The following is a 16295-nucleotide window of genomic DNA, read 5'->3' on the forward strand; positions in this document are numbered from 1 at the left end:
AATCATCATCTCCAACCATCATCACACGATATGATGTCATAACCCCCCCACACTAATATCAGAACACATCTTTAGACATCAGATTATACCTGACATCATCACAGCTCAGTCATGTGACGTGTGTTCTGCGGGGGAACATGTTGATGGACTGTTGTGTGTGTGTGTGTGTGTGTGTGTGTGTTTAGGGTGAAGACGGTTTCCCAGGAGCAAAAGGAGAAATGGGTTCAAAAGGAGACAATGTAATGACACACAACACAAACACACTAATGAAACACACAAACACACTAATGAAACACACACAAACACACTAATGAAACACACAAACTCACACACAAACACACTATTGAAACACAAACTCACACACAAACACACTAATGAAACACACAAACACACTAATGAAACACACAAACACACTAATGAAACACACTAATGAAACACACAAACTCACACACAAACACACTAATGAAACACACAAACACACTAATGAAACACACTAATGAAACACAAACACACAACACAAACACACTAATGAAACACACAAACACACTAATGAAACACACTAATGAAACACACAAACACACTAATGAAACACACAAACACACTAATGAAACACACAAACTCACACACAAACACACTAATGAAACACACAAACACACTAATGAAACACACAAACTCACACACAAACACACTAATGAAACACACAAACTCACACACAAACACACTAATGAAACACACAAACACACTAATGAAACACACAAACTCACACACAAACACACTAATGAAACACACAAACACACTAATGAAACACACAAACTCACACACAAACACACTAATGAAACACACAAACACACTAATGAAACACACAAACACACTAATGAAACACACAAACACACTAATGAAACACACAAACTCACACACAAACACACTAATGAAACACACAAACACACTAATGAAACACACAAACTCACACACAAACACACTAATGAAACACACAAACACACTAATGAAACACACAAACACACTAATGAAACACACAAACACACTAATGAAACACACAAACTCATGCACAAACACACAGACTCACGCACATACTACACGCTTGCTGTTACCCCCTGTGTGTGTGTGTGTGTGTGTGTGTCAGGGAGACTCCGGCGCCCCCGGCATGCGTGGGGAGGACGGCCCCGAGGGCCCCAAAGGGCAGAGCGGCCCCCTGGGTGAGGCCGGACCCTCGGGCATCGCTGGAGAAAAGGTGCAGTAGTATTGTTATTCTCTGTATTGTCGCACAAGTGTACCTGAACAGGGAGTCTCTGAACAGGGCACGGCGACTACACACTATATCAACAACTAACAATATACATCGATAACAGTAGACACATCTGACGTAAGGCAGGTGTGTGGTGATGTTTGGCGTAGATATATTCGTATTTGATTCCAGAATTGAAAGTTGTAATAGAATGAAGAAATGATACTGTATCAATCTGATTATGTCTTTGTTTCTGATTGGCCCGTCTCCTCGCAGGGAAAGCTGGGCGTTCCCGGGTTGCCGGGGTACCCGGGCCGGCAGGGCCTGAAGGTGAGGTCAGCTGTGTGTGTGTGTGTGTGTGTGTGTGTGTGTAACCGCTGGTGTTGTGCTGCTGTCTCCTCAGGGTGCGGACGGGTTTCCTGGCGCTGTGGGCGTCCCCGGAGAGAAGGGGAAGAAGGTCTCTGACATCACCACTATCTTAAAAACACTTGCGTGTGTAAACGTGTGCTGATGTGAGTGTGCTGTGTTTCTCAGGGTCCACCGGGTCCTGCAGGGGTCGCGGGTCAGAGGGGGCCCAATGTGAGTGTCTCCGCCCACACTGAGCATCATCAGCGTCCAGCTTGAGCCACATCCAATGTGTGTGTGTGTGTGTGTGTGTGTTATCAGGGTGCTCGAGGAGGGAGGGGTGCAAGAGGACCCACTGGGAAATCAGGAGACAAGGTCAGAGGTCATATCAGATCTATAATACAACATAATAATGAGCTGAAGCAGAACACTTGTGTGTGTTACCGTCAACCCTGTGATTATGAGTCACTGATGTGTTGAAATGACTGTAAAGGGACGAACATCTCTGTTGTAGGGGTCTTCGGGACACGACGGCCCCCCGGGGCCCTCAGGAGAGAGAGTAAGACAGCGTCACACATGTTCAAATGTCCAAACTGGACTGAAAACTTGAATCAAATTGAGTGTCATTGATCATGTGACTTGATTAATCCATGTGCAGGGACCACAAGGACCTAATGGCCGTGTCGGGGAGATGGGCCCCAAAGGACCCAACGTGAGTGACCCTCCTCTTCACCTCATATGGTGATACGACACGTGCGGTATTCTCAACATGTGCTGTTTGCAGGGGCCTGGTGGGAAGGACGGGCTGCCGGGTCATCCAGGCCAGCGGGGGGAGCCGGTGAGTTTACAAACACAGGGATCAGAAACGTGTATTTAATGACAAGTATCCGATTCCTAACCCTGGTTGTGATGGTGATCTGGTGTTTGCCGACAGGGTTTCCAAGGAAAGACGGGTCCTCCGGGACCATCCGGTGTGGTCGGGCCGCAGGTGAGCGCATCGATCAGCGATCTTTAACGAAGTCTTCATAACGGGGCGGATTCTTGTTTTTTGTTTAAGCTAATGAGCACAGCTGTCGTTCCCTCTGGCAGGGTAATACAGGAGAAACCGGGCCGATGGGAGAGAGAGGACACCCGGGCACCGCGGGACCAGCCGGAGAGCAAGGTTTACCTGGAGCCGCTGGGAAAGAGGGAGCAAAGGTGCGGCAATCATCCACACTTCCTTCTGTCTGCAGGAGTCATCATCTCTTCATAACATGCGTGTATTGGGTCCTCAGGGCGACCCCGGAGGCTCGGGTACTTCAGGAAAGAGCGGCCCGGCGGGTCTGAAGGGTTTCCGCGGTAGTCGTGGAGCGCCGGGTGCCATGGTAACAACACTGCATCCGCCTGTTTTACGATTGTTGCCAGTGATTCTTTATGTTGTTATATGACCTCAATTGACCTATCGGTAAGCCCCTCCCCTCGAACACAGATGAGCCAATGGCAGTCGAGTATCAGAACTCGGACATCTTTAGGTTTCAGGGCCATTAAGAAACATGGGAAAATTTATCGGCCGATATATCGGTTATCGGCTTTCAAATATAAAGAATTATCGGTTATCGGTATCGGCCAAAATGTTCATATCGGTGCATCCCTAGCTCAAACCAATCAGAAGCGTTGGGGCGGGCTTTACACGATGACGACAGCGCTGGGATTTTGAAGCAGATTTTGTAGCCTACATTACAAAGATGGACGCCACCGTCGAACATCACTCGTTCGGATCAGCTATCGCGTCTGTTTTAAGCAATTTGAACGTTTCCTTTTTGTTAAAAACCGAGCAAAGAACAACATTTCTCCGCCGCTCTGGATACGTCATCTCCTTCATCGCTCAGGGGTCCCAGAAACCGACATTGAATCAACGTGGAAACATGACATCGAAACAACGTTGATCTGACATTGTTTTGCTCATCGAATTAACGTTGAACCAACGTCAGACGCCTCATTCTTTCAAAACTAACAGAAAATCAACTTGAAATCAACGCGTTGTTTCAACGTTATGAAAGCAAACCAATTTTCGATTTTCATTTAGCTTTGAAGAATGCCGCGTCTGATGTTGGTTCAACGTTAATTCGATGAGCAAAATCAACGTTGTTTCGATGTCACGAGAGACGTTGTTTCCACGGTGATTCAATGTCAGTTTGCTGTCTGGGGTGTGTTTCACGAAAGCATCGTTAGCCAACTATGGTCGCAAGTTCCGTCGTTACCACCAATAGAGTTCAATGGAAATTGCGACCAACTTGCGACCATAGTTGGCTAACGATGCTTTCGGGAAACGCACCCCTGATTGGTTTTAGGTCTATGATGGTTTGCCAGACCATAACTCGGTCTGGTTTTACCCAGGTGACCCCAATCCCAGTGAAGACGGGAACCTTAATTTTCTGGTCGTCATTGTCAAGACTGTAAACAGTAATTTAGAGGTGCTGGGCTTACCGAAAGGTCAATTAGACTGCTGCTGATTGGCCAGTGTTGTCATGTGACCTGTGCTCTCTTGTTTAGGGGCCGGTTGGATTAAAGGGCGGGGCAGGGCCGATCGGGCCCCCTGGACCTTCTGTATGTGACCTCATTCTGCAATCTCGCATAACACACAGAGGGCTTATGACCTAATAATATATATATATATAATAATAATATATATAATATCAAAAATGATCCCTGGTGTCTGAATAATTTTTTGGTTTGACTGTATGTATATATGTAGATAGTAAGTATATTGACTTTTTAATTCACAAATTTGTGTGTCTCTTCCCAGGGGCCCACTGGGGAAAGGGGCCCCTCTGGATTGGCTGGTGCCATTGGTCAGCCTGGGCGTCCTGGAACCGTCGGTGGGGCTGGACCAATGGGAGAGAAGGGAGAGCCAGTAAGACACGCCCCTACGCACATGCAGTGATAAATCTCAGCCAGTGACTTGTGTGTGTGTGTGTAACAGTGTGTTTGTGTACAGGGAGAGAAGGGTCTGATTGGACCCGTGGGACAGGATGGTGAGCAGGGGCCGGTGGGATTGCCAGGAGCCGGTGGCCCTCCAGGACCCCCGGGAGAGGATGGAGATAAGGTGAATGTTCATGTGTGCATGTTTGTAATCTAGAATGGACTTTTTGTTGTATTGTTCGTTGAGTCAATCATCACTGTAGCACTAGTTGTAAAAAATGACAAAGTCCGAACCTCCAGGGCCTTCAAGGCGGTGACCCAAGCTGAAGAGGGGGCACTCCGGCTGGGGAGAGAGTTCAATCTCCACCCTGGTGTCAAACCTCCAGGAAAAGAGGCTGAATTTCTGAAAGTGCATCCCAGGCGGCGTGCACCTCTCCTGGGGATGATAAACCCAACGCCCATGGAGGAATGACTCTTAACCCATGCTCCTAAAATGGCTCAGGGTTATAGGGATAAATACCTAGATTTGCCCCCCTTACACCTGTCATAGAGAGCTGGAATTTGGTATATATTCTAATTGGGAGGGGACAGTCGATTGTGCATGGTTTAGGAGCTCTAGCGCCACCAGGTGCCGAGATATGGTAGTGTCCTCCCCCCCTAATATTGTAGCCCAACTGGGGTATAAATTGCCAGGTTGAGACGACAAACGGGTTGAAATTGTATATGGTGTGTGCATTGTATGAATATAATGCATTTAATACAAGATCTGCCAACTGGTCAACATTAGACAAACATATTGGTCTGATTACGTATTCATAAAGGAGTTTGGGCCATGCAAATTATGGGAGTTTCCCAGGAGAAATAACAAACCGGGAGATAGGGCTAAAACTAGAGCAACGGGTGAGAGAGTCGTTCATTCATAAAAACTGATTTACAGAAATGAAGCGGTAAAAATTTAATTAATTTACTTCCATACACACCCAACAGGAAGAAAGCACCCAGAACCCCCTAACAGAGTGTGTTGTGTTACACAGGCAAACACCCGTGTTTTCCAGATCTATATTTATTCATCGCTTGATGGTTTAACTTTGGTGTGTTTGTCAGGGGGAAACAGGAGCTCCAGGACAGAAAGGCAGTAAAGGAGACAAAGGAGAATCAGTGAGTGGCTGAAACACACACACACACACACACACACACACACACACACTGCTACTAATGTCCAGCTTGTTCTGCTCCCAGGGGCCCGCAGGTCCAGCCGGCACTCAGGGGCCCGAAGGCCAGCCGGGGTCACCGGTGAGTGTGTTTGAGGAGGAACTCCATCGCTGCGTTCAGAGAGTGTGTGTGTGATCGTGTGTGTGTGTGTGTCAGGGTGTGGATGGCGAGACTGGTCCTCCAGGACAGCAGGGCATGTACGGAGAGAAGGGAGACGAGGGCTTGAGAGGATTCAAGGGCTCCAGGGGCCCCGGGGGACTACAGGTACATCATCACTCACTGTCCCTCCTCCAGTACACATTATTATATAATCATATAACCGATGTGTGTGTGTGTGTGTGTGTGTAGGGAATGCCCGGTCCTCCCGGAGAGAAAGGAGAGAGCGGGAACGCTGGTCTGATGGTGAGCTCATGCATTCATCTGTCAGTTATGATCGTGTTTATTCATCTCTGTGTACTGTGACTCACAGTGTGTGTGTGTGTGTGTGTGTGTGTGTGTTTCCAGGGTCCTCCTGGTCAGTTCGGGCCCAGAGGAGCTCAAGGGCCCTCTGGTGGACAGGTACACACACACCTTCACTTTCTGAACCCATGATTTTATCAAAAGCTAATAATTCATCAAAACAATACAAAATTAAAAAATGAAACCCTTACTAAAAAAGATGTGTCTACCTGCGTGTCATGTGACCAGTATCTGACGTCAGAGAGCCGTGAGCATGTGAATGATTATGGAAATACTATCTTACAATCTCATGGGGACTTCAAGTCAGTGTTTTAGCTCAATAAGGTTCAGCTGGAAAACGTTGGTAATCACTGATCTACAGCACACACACACACACACTTGTGTTTCAGGGTCCTCCTGGTCGTCCTGGTGTTCGTGGTCAGCCTGGTGGAGTGGGTGAGAAGGTTCGTTGCAGTTAAACATGAGCTGATGGTGATGATGATGATGATGATGGTGATGATGATGATGATGATTGACAGGGTGAAGATGGCGAGTCAGGTGATCCTGGAGCTGTTGGTGTTTCTGGCAGCGCAGTGAGTCCTTCTCTCCTCTGAATATCCTGTGTGACGCATCACTTCCTTTATCTCTGCAGCAACACGTGTGTGTGTGTGTGTGTGTGTGTGTTGTCAGGGGGAGAAGGGCGAGCAGGGAGAGAAAGGAGACACGGGGCCCCCCGGAGCGGCAGGTTCACCAGGAGCCAGAGGAGCATCTGGAGAAGACGGAGCGAAAGGCAATGCGGTCAGTGTGTGTGTGTGTGTGTGTGTGTGTGTGCAAAAAATGATGTACTTTTACCTTGAGTCAATCATATTAACCCTTAAAACTTTCATCTTTAAGCACAAATTTTTTTTCTTGAAAATAATTTCATCATGCCTTACAATATCTCGAATGTAACTCGACACCCTCGCCTCATTTAGTATATGCAGTTCGATGAATATGCAAATTATCCCCGCCTCCACTCACTCACTTACACCAGCTCAACAATTGCTCAGAAAAATATCTAGTTATTTTCACAAATGTGTCTTGTTTTAAAGTCGGCATGAAAGGAGCAGCGCTGGTGTCGTATATCGAGTGAAGAACACATGTGGGCGGGGCTTGATTGAGTCTGTGAGGAATTGATTGGATGGTTGTGGTCTCATGTGAGTGACAGGTTATAGCCCCGCCCACGTCATCAGAGGAACTGATTCTCATTCAGTGATGATGTGCACTGATAAATAATTTCGAATAAACACTGTGATAGTCCATTAAAATGGTCAATTTCAATATCCCGTTGACTGTAAGAATATTTGTACTGATATAGAAACTGTATTTTCTCCCCCAGGGTCCGATCGGGTTCCCCGGAGACCTGGGCGCTCCTGGAGAGGCGGGGGTGAACGTGAGTATCTGCAGTGACGTCAGTCAAGCACACACTGATCAGCCATGATGGAACGTCTCGTCTGTCCTTACAGGGGGTCGACGGCAGTGCGGGGTCTAAAGGAGACCACGGGGATCCTGGGAAATCTGTGAGTCTGTTCTATGTTTATGTCAAATAAGTTTCAGATAGTTTTAGTTAATGAGAATAACTCTGGTTTCAATCATGGCTCTGGTGATTAGGGCCCGCCTGGACCCTCCGGAGAACCGGGACCTCCGGGAAGACCGGGACGCAGGGTGAGTGTGTGTTTGTGATCAGCTCAAGCACTACATGATTCCACTGTGTTTGTGTGTTTATTTGTGTGTGTATGTGTGTTTAGGGTCACTTGGGTCCTCCTGGGAAAGAGGGGCGGCCCGGCCTGAAAGGAGACAAGGTGAGACAGTCATAGGGATAAATCACTGAGGCTTCAGTCACACTGGGTAAGCTCCGCCCACACTGAGATCTCATTGGTCCAGGGGTGTAAAGCGGTGACACACTAAACCAGCAGTCGTCTGTCGGCTAGGTTCATTGTCCTGCACTGTCGGACCCCGGCCCAGTTGAGCGTGTCGGGCGGTGCCAATAGCCTCGTGGGCAGCATCCTATCCTATCACAATTAAAAATTTTTTTTGTAAAAAAACTCATAAATCATGTCGAATCAGCAGAGAATCCCTGAGTACGAAACTTAAGTCAAGTCACCTCATTTATACGGCGCATTTAACAATATGGACTGTTTCAAATCAGCTTTACAGTGATAACTGGAAATGAATAGAATATATATTGCTTTGGTTTTGCAGCAGCTCTAGAATAAAGTCATTGTCCAGCCAAAGTTAGTTTTGATTAATTCACTTCCGTTGTAAAAATCGTTTGTTGTTACACAACACCATTAAACTCTGAGATCTGAGAGGATGTTCTAGGGAACTACTGGTCCTCCTGTTGTCCTTCACGTTCACTTGACTTGTTGACTCTGGATCTGTGTCGGTGTTCAGGGAGCTCCGGGGTATGAGGGCCTCATGGGAAAGCCGGGGCCGGTGGGCGGTCAGGGGAACTCTGGGAAGGCCGGACCTCAGGGGCTTCCAGGAATCCCTGGACCAGCGGTGAGCTTCATTCCTACATTTGTGAATGGTTTTCTACAGACTCATATTAAACTTTCTCTACTCAAACCCACGTGATTAACGAGGAACATGTAATGATGTCATGAGTTTATAAATAGCCTTATAAACCAGTAATATCTATCATCTAAATGCATGTTCACGTTCTCTCTCTCTGCTATAGGGAGAACAAGGGCTGAACGGACCCCCAGGTCAATCGGGACCCCCGGGGCCGATGGTAACGCGTCATTAATCACTCCTCGTGCGCTGATCTTTAATATGATGTCAGACTGATGATGTCATTGCACGTGTACAGGGCCCCGCTGGACTGGCAGGACTGAAGGGAGACCCGGGCAGGAAAGGAGAGAAGGTACGTCATACACACACACACACACACACACTGGAAATACATGTGAGTATATCTATGTGTGTGTGTGCTTCAGGGTCATGGCGGTCTGATTGGTTTGATTGGGCCGCCGGGTGAGTTCGGAGAGAAAGGTGATCGAGGACTGCCGGGAAACCAGGGGCTGCAGGGAGCCAAAGGAGAAGAGGTGAACACACACACTAATATACACACATTCGCAAACGCACACAAGGAGACGATTTCACTGTGTCTCTGCTGACAGGGTCCAGTTGGACCTCCAGGACTCAATGGACCACCAGGACCACCGGGACTGTCTGTAAGTCTAATCTTCAGACCCATCAGGCTGTTGTGTGTGCGTTCGGGTTTGTTCTGGTGTCACAGCTTCTGTCTGTATCACTGTGTTTCAGGGATCCATGGGACAGAAAGGATCTAAAGGAAGCCAGGTGACACACCGAATTTCTAATTTGTGTGAATTTGCTCTGATCATGTTTTGACATCTATTTGCATAAGAGTGTTAGCATGCGATTTAAAGCCCTCCTCACACTGGAGGAAACGCCGCAGGTTTTGGGCTCGATTCTCCAAATCCGAGGCTATTAGCCCCGCCCGCCCGCTTAAAGCCCTCCTCACACTGGCCCGACAGTGGAAACGCCGCAGGTTTTGGGCTCGATTCTCCAAATCCGAGGCTATTAGCCCCGCCCGCCCGCTTAAAGCCCTCCTCACACTGGCCCGACTGTGGAAACGCCGCAGGTTTTGGGCTCGATTCTCCAAACCCGAGGCTATTAGCCCCGCCGCCCGCTTAAAGCCCTCCTCACACTGGCCCGACAGTAGAAACGCCGCAGGTTTTGGGCTCGATTCTCCAAACCCGAGGCTATTATCCCCGCTCGCCCGCTTAAAGCCCTCCTCACACTGGCCCGACTGTGGAAACGCCGCAGGTTTTGGGCTCGATTCTCCAAACCCGAGGCTATTAGCCCCGCCCGCCCGCTTAAAGCCCTCCTCACACTGGCCCGACAGTAGAAACGCCGCAGGTTTTGGGCTCGATTCTCCAAACCCGAGGCTATTATCCCCGCCCGCCCGCTTAAAGCCCTCCTCACACTGGCCCGACAGTAGAAACGCCGCAGGTTTTGGGCTCGATTCTCCAAACCCGAGGCTATTATCCCCGCCCGCCCGCTTAAAGCCCTCCTCACACTGGCCCGACAGTAGAAACGCCGCAGGTTTTGGGCTCGATTCTCCAAACCCGAGGCTATTAGCCCCACCCGCCCGCTTAAAGCCCTCCTCACACTGGCCCGACAGTGGAAACGCCGCAGGTTTTGGGCTCGATTCTCCAAATCCGAGGCTATTAGCCCCGCCGCCCGCTTAAAGCCCTCCTCACACTGGCCCGACAGTGGAAACGCCGCAGGTTTTGGGCTCGATTCTCCAAATCCGAGGCTATTAGCCCCGCAGCCCGCTTAAAGCCCTCCTCACACTGGCCCGACAGTGGAAACGCCGCAGGTTTTGGGCTCGATTCTCCAAACCCGAGGCTATTAGCCCCGCCGCCCGCTTAAAGCCCTCCTCACACTGGCCCGACAGTAGAAACGCCGCAGGTTTTGGGCTTGATTCTCCAAACCCAAGGCTATTAGCCCCACCCGCCCGCTTAAAGCCCTCCTCACACTGGCCCGACAGTGGAAACGCCGCAGGTTTTGGGCTCGGTGCTCCAAACCCGAGGCTATTAGCCCCGCCCGCCCGCTTAAAGCCCTCCTCACACTGGCCCGACTGTGGAAACGCAGCAGGTTTTGGGCTCGGTGCTCCAAACCCGAGGCTATTAGCCCCGCCCGCCCGCTTAAAGCCCTCCTCACACTGGCCCGACTGTGGAAACGCAGCAGGTTTTGGGCTCGGTGCTCCAAACCCGAGGCTATTAGCCCCGCCCGCCCGCTTAAAGCCCTCCTCACACTGGCCCGACAGTGGAAACGCGGCTATTCAAAGCAACTTAAAATAAAGGAACAAAAGCAATTCATCACAGAGCTCACTCCACCACACTGGAACAGAGAGGGTGAAGGGTCTGGAAAGCCAGAGTGAGTGTGTTCTTATCAGTCTGTGAGCACCATGAACACCAGCGGATACTGAATAATGTGAATGATGTGGTTTATTTAAGGGCCCTATTGGACCCAGAGGAGATACCGGGCCTGCTGGACCCCCAGGACCCCCGGTGAGTGTCCAGTCCTCATGTTTTTAAGAAGAATAAATGGCAGAAGGAGCATTAACAGAACAAGCGTCTCTGTCCAGGGTTCTCCTGCGGTGGGAATGGTGGCTCCTCCAGGACTGGACGGCCGAGGGAAGAGGAGGAGAAGTTCGGAAGTGGACGGAGCCGCTGTGGAGGACGGAGAGATGCAGGGCGAGGAGGCTCAGGGGGAGAAGAAGGACATGGAGGAGGTGTTCGCGTCCCTGTCGTCCATGAGGACTGATGTGGAGGGACTCAGAACTCCCCTGGGAACCTTCCACAGTCCCGCCCGCACCTGCAAAGAGCTGTGGATGTGCCACCCCGAGTATCCTGACGGTACAGGGATCCAGTCCGCACTTGATCCAGTGCTGGAGAATGTTTTTCACATTCTAGTGTTGCGTTCTCAGTCCGATCCTGATTTCTCTGTATGACTTCTGACCTCAGGTGTTTACTGGATTGACCCCAACCAGGGTTGCCATAGAGACGCGTTTAAGGTGTTCTGCAACTTCACTGCAGAAGGTGAAACGTGTCTCCAGCCACACAGCAGCATTCAGGCGGTGAGATCTTTACTCACACTACACCTGGAAAACAATAGAGTTGGGATGAAGTCATGATGTAAACCTGTCCTTCTACAGCAGAAGCATTGGTTTAGATGAATACCCTAAGCGTTTATATATACCATGTGTCCTCAGAAATAAAATGATGTGTGAATGATGTTTATTGTGCACAGGTCAAAATGGCTTCATGGAGCAAAGAGAAACCAGGAACCTGGTTCAGCAAGTTCAAGAAAGGCTCACAGGTCATTCCTGATTGTGTTGTTGTGCTATGTTTAGCCTCTGTCCCTTCATTCACACTCTCTCCGTCTGCCTCGTGTAGTTTTCGTATGTGGATGTGGACGGAAACCCCGTTCATGTGGTTCAGCTGGGTTTCCTGAAGCTCCTGAGCGCCACGGCCCACCAGAGCTTCACATACGTGTGCCAGAACTCGGCCGGCTGGCTCGACAGCGCCTCCCTCAGCTACAAACACGCACTGCGCTTCAGAGGCGGACACGGGGAGGAGCTGACACAGCAGAACACACACTACATCCAGCCCACGCACGACGGCTGTCAGGTACACACTCGCCCCCTCTCACTGTGAACGACTCAGAATCAATCCATTTGAAAGACTCAGAGAACCCTGAATCAATCCATATGAACAACTCAAATCTTGAATCAATCCATAGGCTGAATCAAAACTTAGGCTGAATCCGAAATCACCCCTAAACCCTCATTCGCTATTCCCTACTTTAGTCCACTAATACTGTTCACATGAAGGAGTAAATGAAAAGGAGTGAGTGAATTCAGACAGCCGTTGAGCGTACATCGGCTTTACAATCGTTACTGCGGTGGATTGTGGGATAGAATGAGTATACTTGATAATGTCCACTATGGTTTCGGACACCACTACAAATAGCTGTCCCTTTAAATATCAACGCCCTATTTGAGGGTATAGGGAGTGATTTCGGATTCAGCCTCAGTGACTCCTGAATCAATCCATATAAGCGACTCAGTGATTCCTGAATCAATCCATATAAGCGACTCAGTGATTCCTGAATCAATCCATATGAACAAGTTGGTGAATCCTGAATCAATCCATATGAACAAGTCAGTGAATCCTGAATCAATCCATATAAGCGACTCAGTGACTGCTGAATCAATCCAAATGAACAAGTCATTGAATCCTGAATCAATCCATATAAGCGACTCAGTGAATCCTGAATCAATCCATATAAGCGACTCAGTGAATCCTGAATCAATCCATATGAACAAGTCAGTGAATCCTGAATCAATCCATATGAACAAGTCAGTCAATCCTGAATCAATCCATATAAGCGACTCAGTAAATCCTGAATCAATTCATATGAACAAGTCAGTCAATCCTGAATCAATTCATATAAGCGACTCAGTCAATCCTGAATCAATCCAAATGAACAAGTCAATCAATCCTGAATCAATCCATATGAACAAGTCAGTCAGTCCTGAATCAATCCTTATAAGCGACTCAGTAAATCCTGAATCAATCCAAATAAACAAGTCAATCAATCCTGAATCAATCCAAATGAACAAGTCAGTCAATCCTGAATCAATCCATATGAACAAGTCAGTCAATCCTGAATCAATCCATATAAGTGACTCAGTGAATCCTGAATCAATCCATATAAGCAACTCAATTAATCCTGAATCAATTCATATGAACAAGTCAGTGAATCCTGAATCAATCCATATAAGCGACTCAGTGAATCCTGAATCAATCCATATGAACAAGTCAGTGAATCCTGAATCAATCCATATGAACAAGTCAGTGAATCCTGAATCAATCCATATAAGCGACTCAGTGACTCCTGAATCAATTCATATGAATAAGTCAGTGAATCGTGAATCAGTTCCCATAGCTCATTGAGCACAGTTGGCTCTGTCATGTGACGTTGCCCGTGTGCTGTTGTTCTGCCTGTAGTGGCGTTCGGGGCAGGACCGGACCGTTCTGGAGGTGGACTCTCCTCACGCGGACGCTCTGCCGCTCATGGACGTGGCCGTCACAGACTTCGGGAACGCCCGGCAGAAGTTCGGCTTCAGCGTGGGGAAGGTCTGCTTCAACGGCTAGGCCACACAAGACTTGCATATTTATACATCAGTCCTTCAGGTGCTCGCGTTTGTCTGATTCTCTGAGAACAGGAAGTTGTGCTTGAAGGGAGATCATGTGACATGATTACCACATCCAGACCTCACAGAGATTCACATTTATTTTGTACTGTTTGTTTGAGAGATGATGATGTATTTTTGTATCTGTTTGTTTGAATGTTTCGTAATCTTGGTGCTACATCAGGCCTGATTTTAACTTGTTTATATGATGGAATGATTTTATGTTTAATATTTCTCTGACTGTCGGTTTGATAAATACTGTTGGAGAGGAGAGATTTTTAAATAAAACTATTACTTAATAAAATCACTGGTTTAGGACACGTGATTTACGTTAAGTTCACTGAATAAACGAGTGATTCTTCTGATCGAAACAGAATAAATATGTGTAGTTTAGAGTTTGTAAATATAAACACTGTGTATTCTCTGCAAAAATGACAGCTTTAGTACATACTAAAATGAATAAGTAATTAAACCTTTTGAACATTATTTAAAATATCTCCTCTGTGACAGATCTTTCTCATGAATATGCTTGTTTGTTCACATATAGTTCACATTTAAGTGAAGATCTGAGGGAAATTAACTGAAACTTAAACACTATCAGTACCTGAGCTGCAGAAATCATAATCATAATTACAAGAAGATTTACTACAAGGTTAACTCAACTCAAAAACAGTCATAATTTCAACTTTTATATCATAATAATGACTAAAAATGTTGAAGTTGGCATCCAAAGTTAAAATTTGAATGGAAATATTGACACTAAATTGAAATAATTAATTAAAAATTCATACTTATAAGATTAAGTCGAAATTATGACAAAATTTTGACTTTGTTAAAGCCATATGTATGACATGCGTATAATGTTTAATGTTATAATTTTGACTTTTTAATCTCATAATTATGACTTTGTCAATATGTCAAATTATACTTAGACTGAGTATTACTGTTATTTTGCATTATTTTCATGCCAGATTATGCATTTACACCTCAAAAGTGATGATGATTCTCATTAGATTCTGGTCATACCATTATTATTATTATTTTATGTAAATCAGAATAAACACATAAATAATATATTCTACCACTGTGATTTAATTAATTATTTTGCATTACAGGAATGATTGTGGGATTTTGGGATCTCTCTCTCTCTCTCTCTCTCTCTCTCTCTCTCTCTCTCTCTCTCTCTCTCTCTCTCTCTCTCTGTCCCGTGAGGCGTGTGTTCTGGTCAGTGGATCGGGTGGTTTGGACTGGACGACTCCTCCTTCATTCACAGTTCTTTAATCCGTCAGAGTTTGAGAGTCTGAAATCCACCTGCAGTGTTTTCCTCTTAACCAGATTTCTTCCAGCTTTCCTCGGTGACAGCAGGACAGGATTGGCTGTCATCAGCGTGTGTGTGTGACATGAGCGTTCCTCTGCTGAAGCTCGGTGCGGTGGTGAGCACCATGATCATGGTCTCCAACTGGATGTCCGTGAAGCTGCCGGCGCTGGTGGGTCTCGATCAACACGCCGCACGACCCGGGACCTCGGAGAAGCTCATCAGCGTACGTACTAATATCTCCGTGTTTGTGTCTGCTTTAAGTGTGTGTTTGGGCTTTACTGTTGTCTTTTAGAGCGTGTGTGTGTGTGTGTGTGTGTGTGTGGTATTTTTGAACCGGGAACAGAGACAAACTCACTGATAAACAAACACTCCCACACACACAGTGTGGCACTTCCTCTAAGAACTGGAGATCTGCCACTCACCGTGGGCCAGGAACTGGCATCGCCACGGCAACCTCACAACACCCGCCAGCCAATCAGAGGCAGCAGAAAACACACACTCAGCACCAATCAGCCAATATAAGACTCACGGCACAACCTGAAGCAAAAGTTATGATTGTGGCTGCCTTATTTCAGAAGAGTGTCCATTATATTGCAGTGTAAGTGAGAAATCACAGTCATGTTACACCTTCAAAGGAAAAACTGTTCATGTTATAAATAGGGTTGGGTATCATTTGAATTTGAACGATTCTGATTCCGATTCCGATTCCTTGTTTCGATTCCGGTTCCTAACGATTCTCGATTCCGATTCTTTTAAGAGGCAGGGTCAAAAAAGTTTAGCTAACCTTGCTAACCAACGGCCTTTCTGAAGGAAATACTCCTTCTGTCACAAATACTCTTTTTGTCACAAATTTTGCATTTTGCCGAGATTTCGTTATTTTTAGAAAAGTGAAGCCACACTTTGGATCGCCGACGTAAGCTACTCATGTTCGACTCGCGCGGTTATGCCAACACTTCCGGTAGACGCTTTTTCGTTGGTGTTGTTTAGCGGTAATAATCGAAAACTAGGAATCGAAATTTTAACTTTTGAACGATTCCGGGAAAAACGAAAAGTTAGTCCTGATTCCA

General features: G+C 47.1%; 2 protein-coding genes across 3 annotated transcripts in view; both read left to right on the forward strand.

The window, feature by feature from the left end:
• The window catches only part of col5a3b (collagen, type V, alpha 3b), a 30022-nt gene extending 15017 nt beyond the window's left edge, over positions 1 to 15005 (forward strand). The window contains exons 27-65 of the mRNA XM_039655324.2: positions 186 to 239; positions 1142 to 1249; positions 1520 to 1573; positions 1647 to 1700; positions 1778 to 1822; positions 1910 to 1963; positions 2103 to 2147; positions 2247 to 2300; positions 2373 to 2426; positions 2523 to 2576; positions 2678 to 2785; positions 2863 to 2952; positions 4121 to 4174; positions 4374 to 4481; positions 4566 to 4673; positions 5594 to 5647; positions 5729 to 5782; positions 5858 to 5965; positions 6050 to 6103; positions 6206 to 6259; positions 6550 to 6603; positions 6679 to 6732; positions 6830 to 6937; positions 7518 to 7571; positions 7645 to 7698; positions 7790 to 7843; positions 7927 to 7980; positions 8573 to 8680; positions 8859 to 8912; positions 8991 to 9044; positions 9118 to 9225; positions 9301 to 9354; positions 9446 to 9481; positions 11167 to 11220; positions 11298 to 11568; positions 11677 to 11789; positions 11963 to 12031; positions 12109 to 12342; positions 13726 to 15005. Coding sequence (XP_039511258.2) covers positions 186 to 239; positions 1142 to 1249; positions 1520 to 1573; positions 1647 to 1700; positions 1778 to 1822; positions 1910 to 1963; positions 2103 to 2147; positions 2247 to 2300; positions 2373 to 2426; positions 2523 to 2576; positions 2678 to 2785; positions 2863 to 2952; positions 4121 to 4174; positions 4374 to 4481; positions 4566 to 4673; positions 5594 to 5647; positions 5729 to 5782; positions 5858 to 5965; positions 6050 to 6103; positions 6206 to 6259; positions 6550 to 6603; positions 6679 to 6732; positions 6830 to 6937; positions 7518 to 7571; positions 7645 to 7698; positions 7790 to 7843; positions 7927 to 7980; positions 8573 to 8680; positions 8859 to 8912; positions 8991 to 9044; positions 9118 to 9225; positions 9301 to 9354; positions 9446 to 9481; positions 11167 to 11220; positions 11298 to 11568; positions 11677 to 11789; positions 11963 to 12031; positions 12109 to 12342; positions 13726 to 13872 — 3102 coding nt within the window. The 3' untranslated portion in view covers positions 13873 to 15005. The remainder of the gene's footprint in view (positions 1 to 185; positions 240 to 1141; positions 1250 to 1519; positions 1574 to 1646; positions 1701 to 1777; positions 1823 to 1909; positions 1964 to 2102; positions 2148 to 2246; positions 2301 to 2372; positions 2427 to 2522; positions 2577 to 2677; positions 2786 to 2862; positions 2953 to 4120; positions 4175 to 4373; positions 4482 to 4565; positions 4674 to 5593; positions 5648 to 5728; positions 5783 to 5857; positions 5966 to 6049; positions 6104 to 6205; positions 6260 to 6549; positions 6604 to 6678; positions 6733 to 6829; positions 6938 to 7517; positions 7572 to 7644; positions 7699 to 7789; positions 7844 to 7926; positions 7981 to 8572; positions 8681 to 8858; positions 8913 to 8990; positions 9045 to 9117; positions 9226 to 9300; positions 9355 to 9445; positions 9482 to 11166; positions 11221 to 11297; positions 11569 to 11676; positions 11790 to 11962; positions 12032 to 12108; positions 12343 to 13725) is intronic.
• A 109-nt stretch (positions 15006 to 15114) lies between these two features.
• The window catches only part of olfm2b (olfactomedin 2b), a 6786-nt gene continuing 5605 nt past the window's right edge, over positions 15115 to 16295 (forward strand). Inside the window, exon 1 of one of the 2 annotated variants that reach the window (XM_039655329.2) lies at positions 15115 to 15451. In XM_039655329.2, coding sequence (XP_039511263.2) covers positions 15311 to 15451 — 141 coding nt within the window. In that variant the 5' untranslated portion in view covers positions 15115 to 15310. The remainder of the gene's footprint in view (positions 15452 to 16295) is intronic. The other variant, XM_089131888.1, reaches the window with a different exon arrangement.

The sequence above is a fragment of the Pimephales promelas genome, chromosome 6 (genome assembly GCF_988280905.1).
Source record: "Pimephales promelas chromosome 6, fPimPro1.hap1.1, whole genome shotgun sequence".
NCBI classification, from domain to species: domain Eukaryota; kingdom Metazoa; phylum Chordata; class Actinopteri; order Cypriniformes; family Leuciscidae; genus Pimephales; species Pimephales promelas.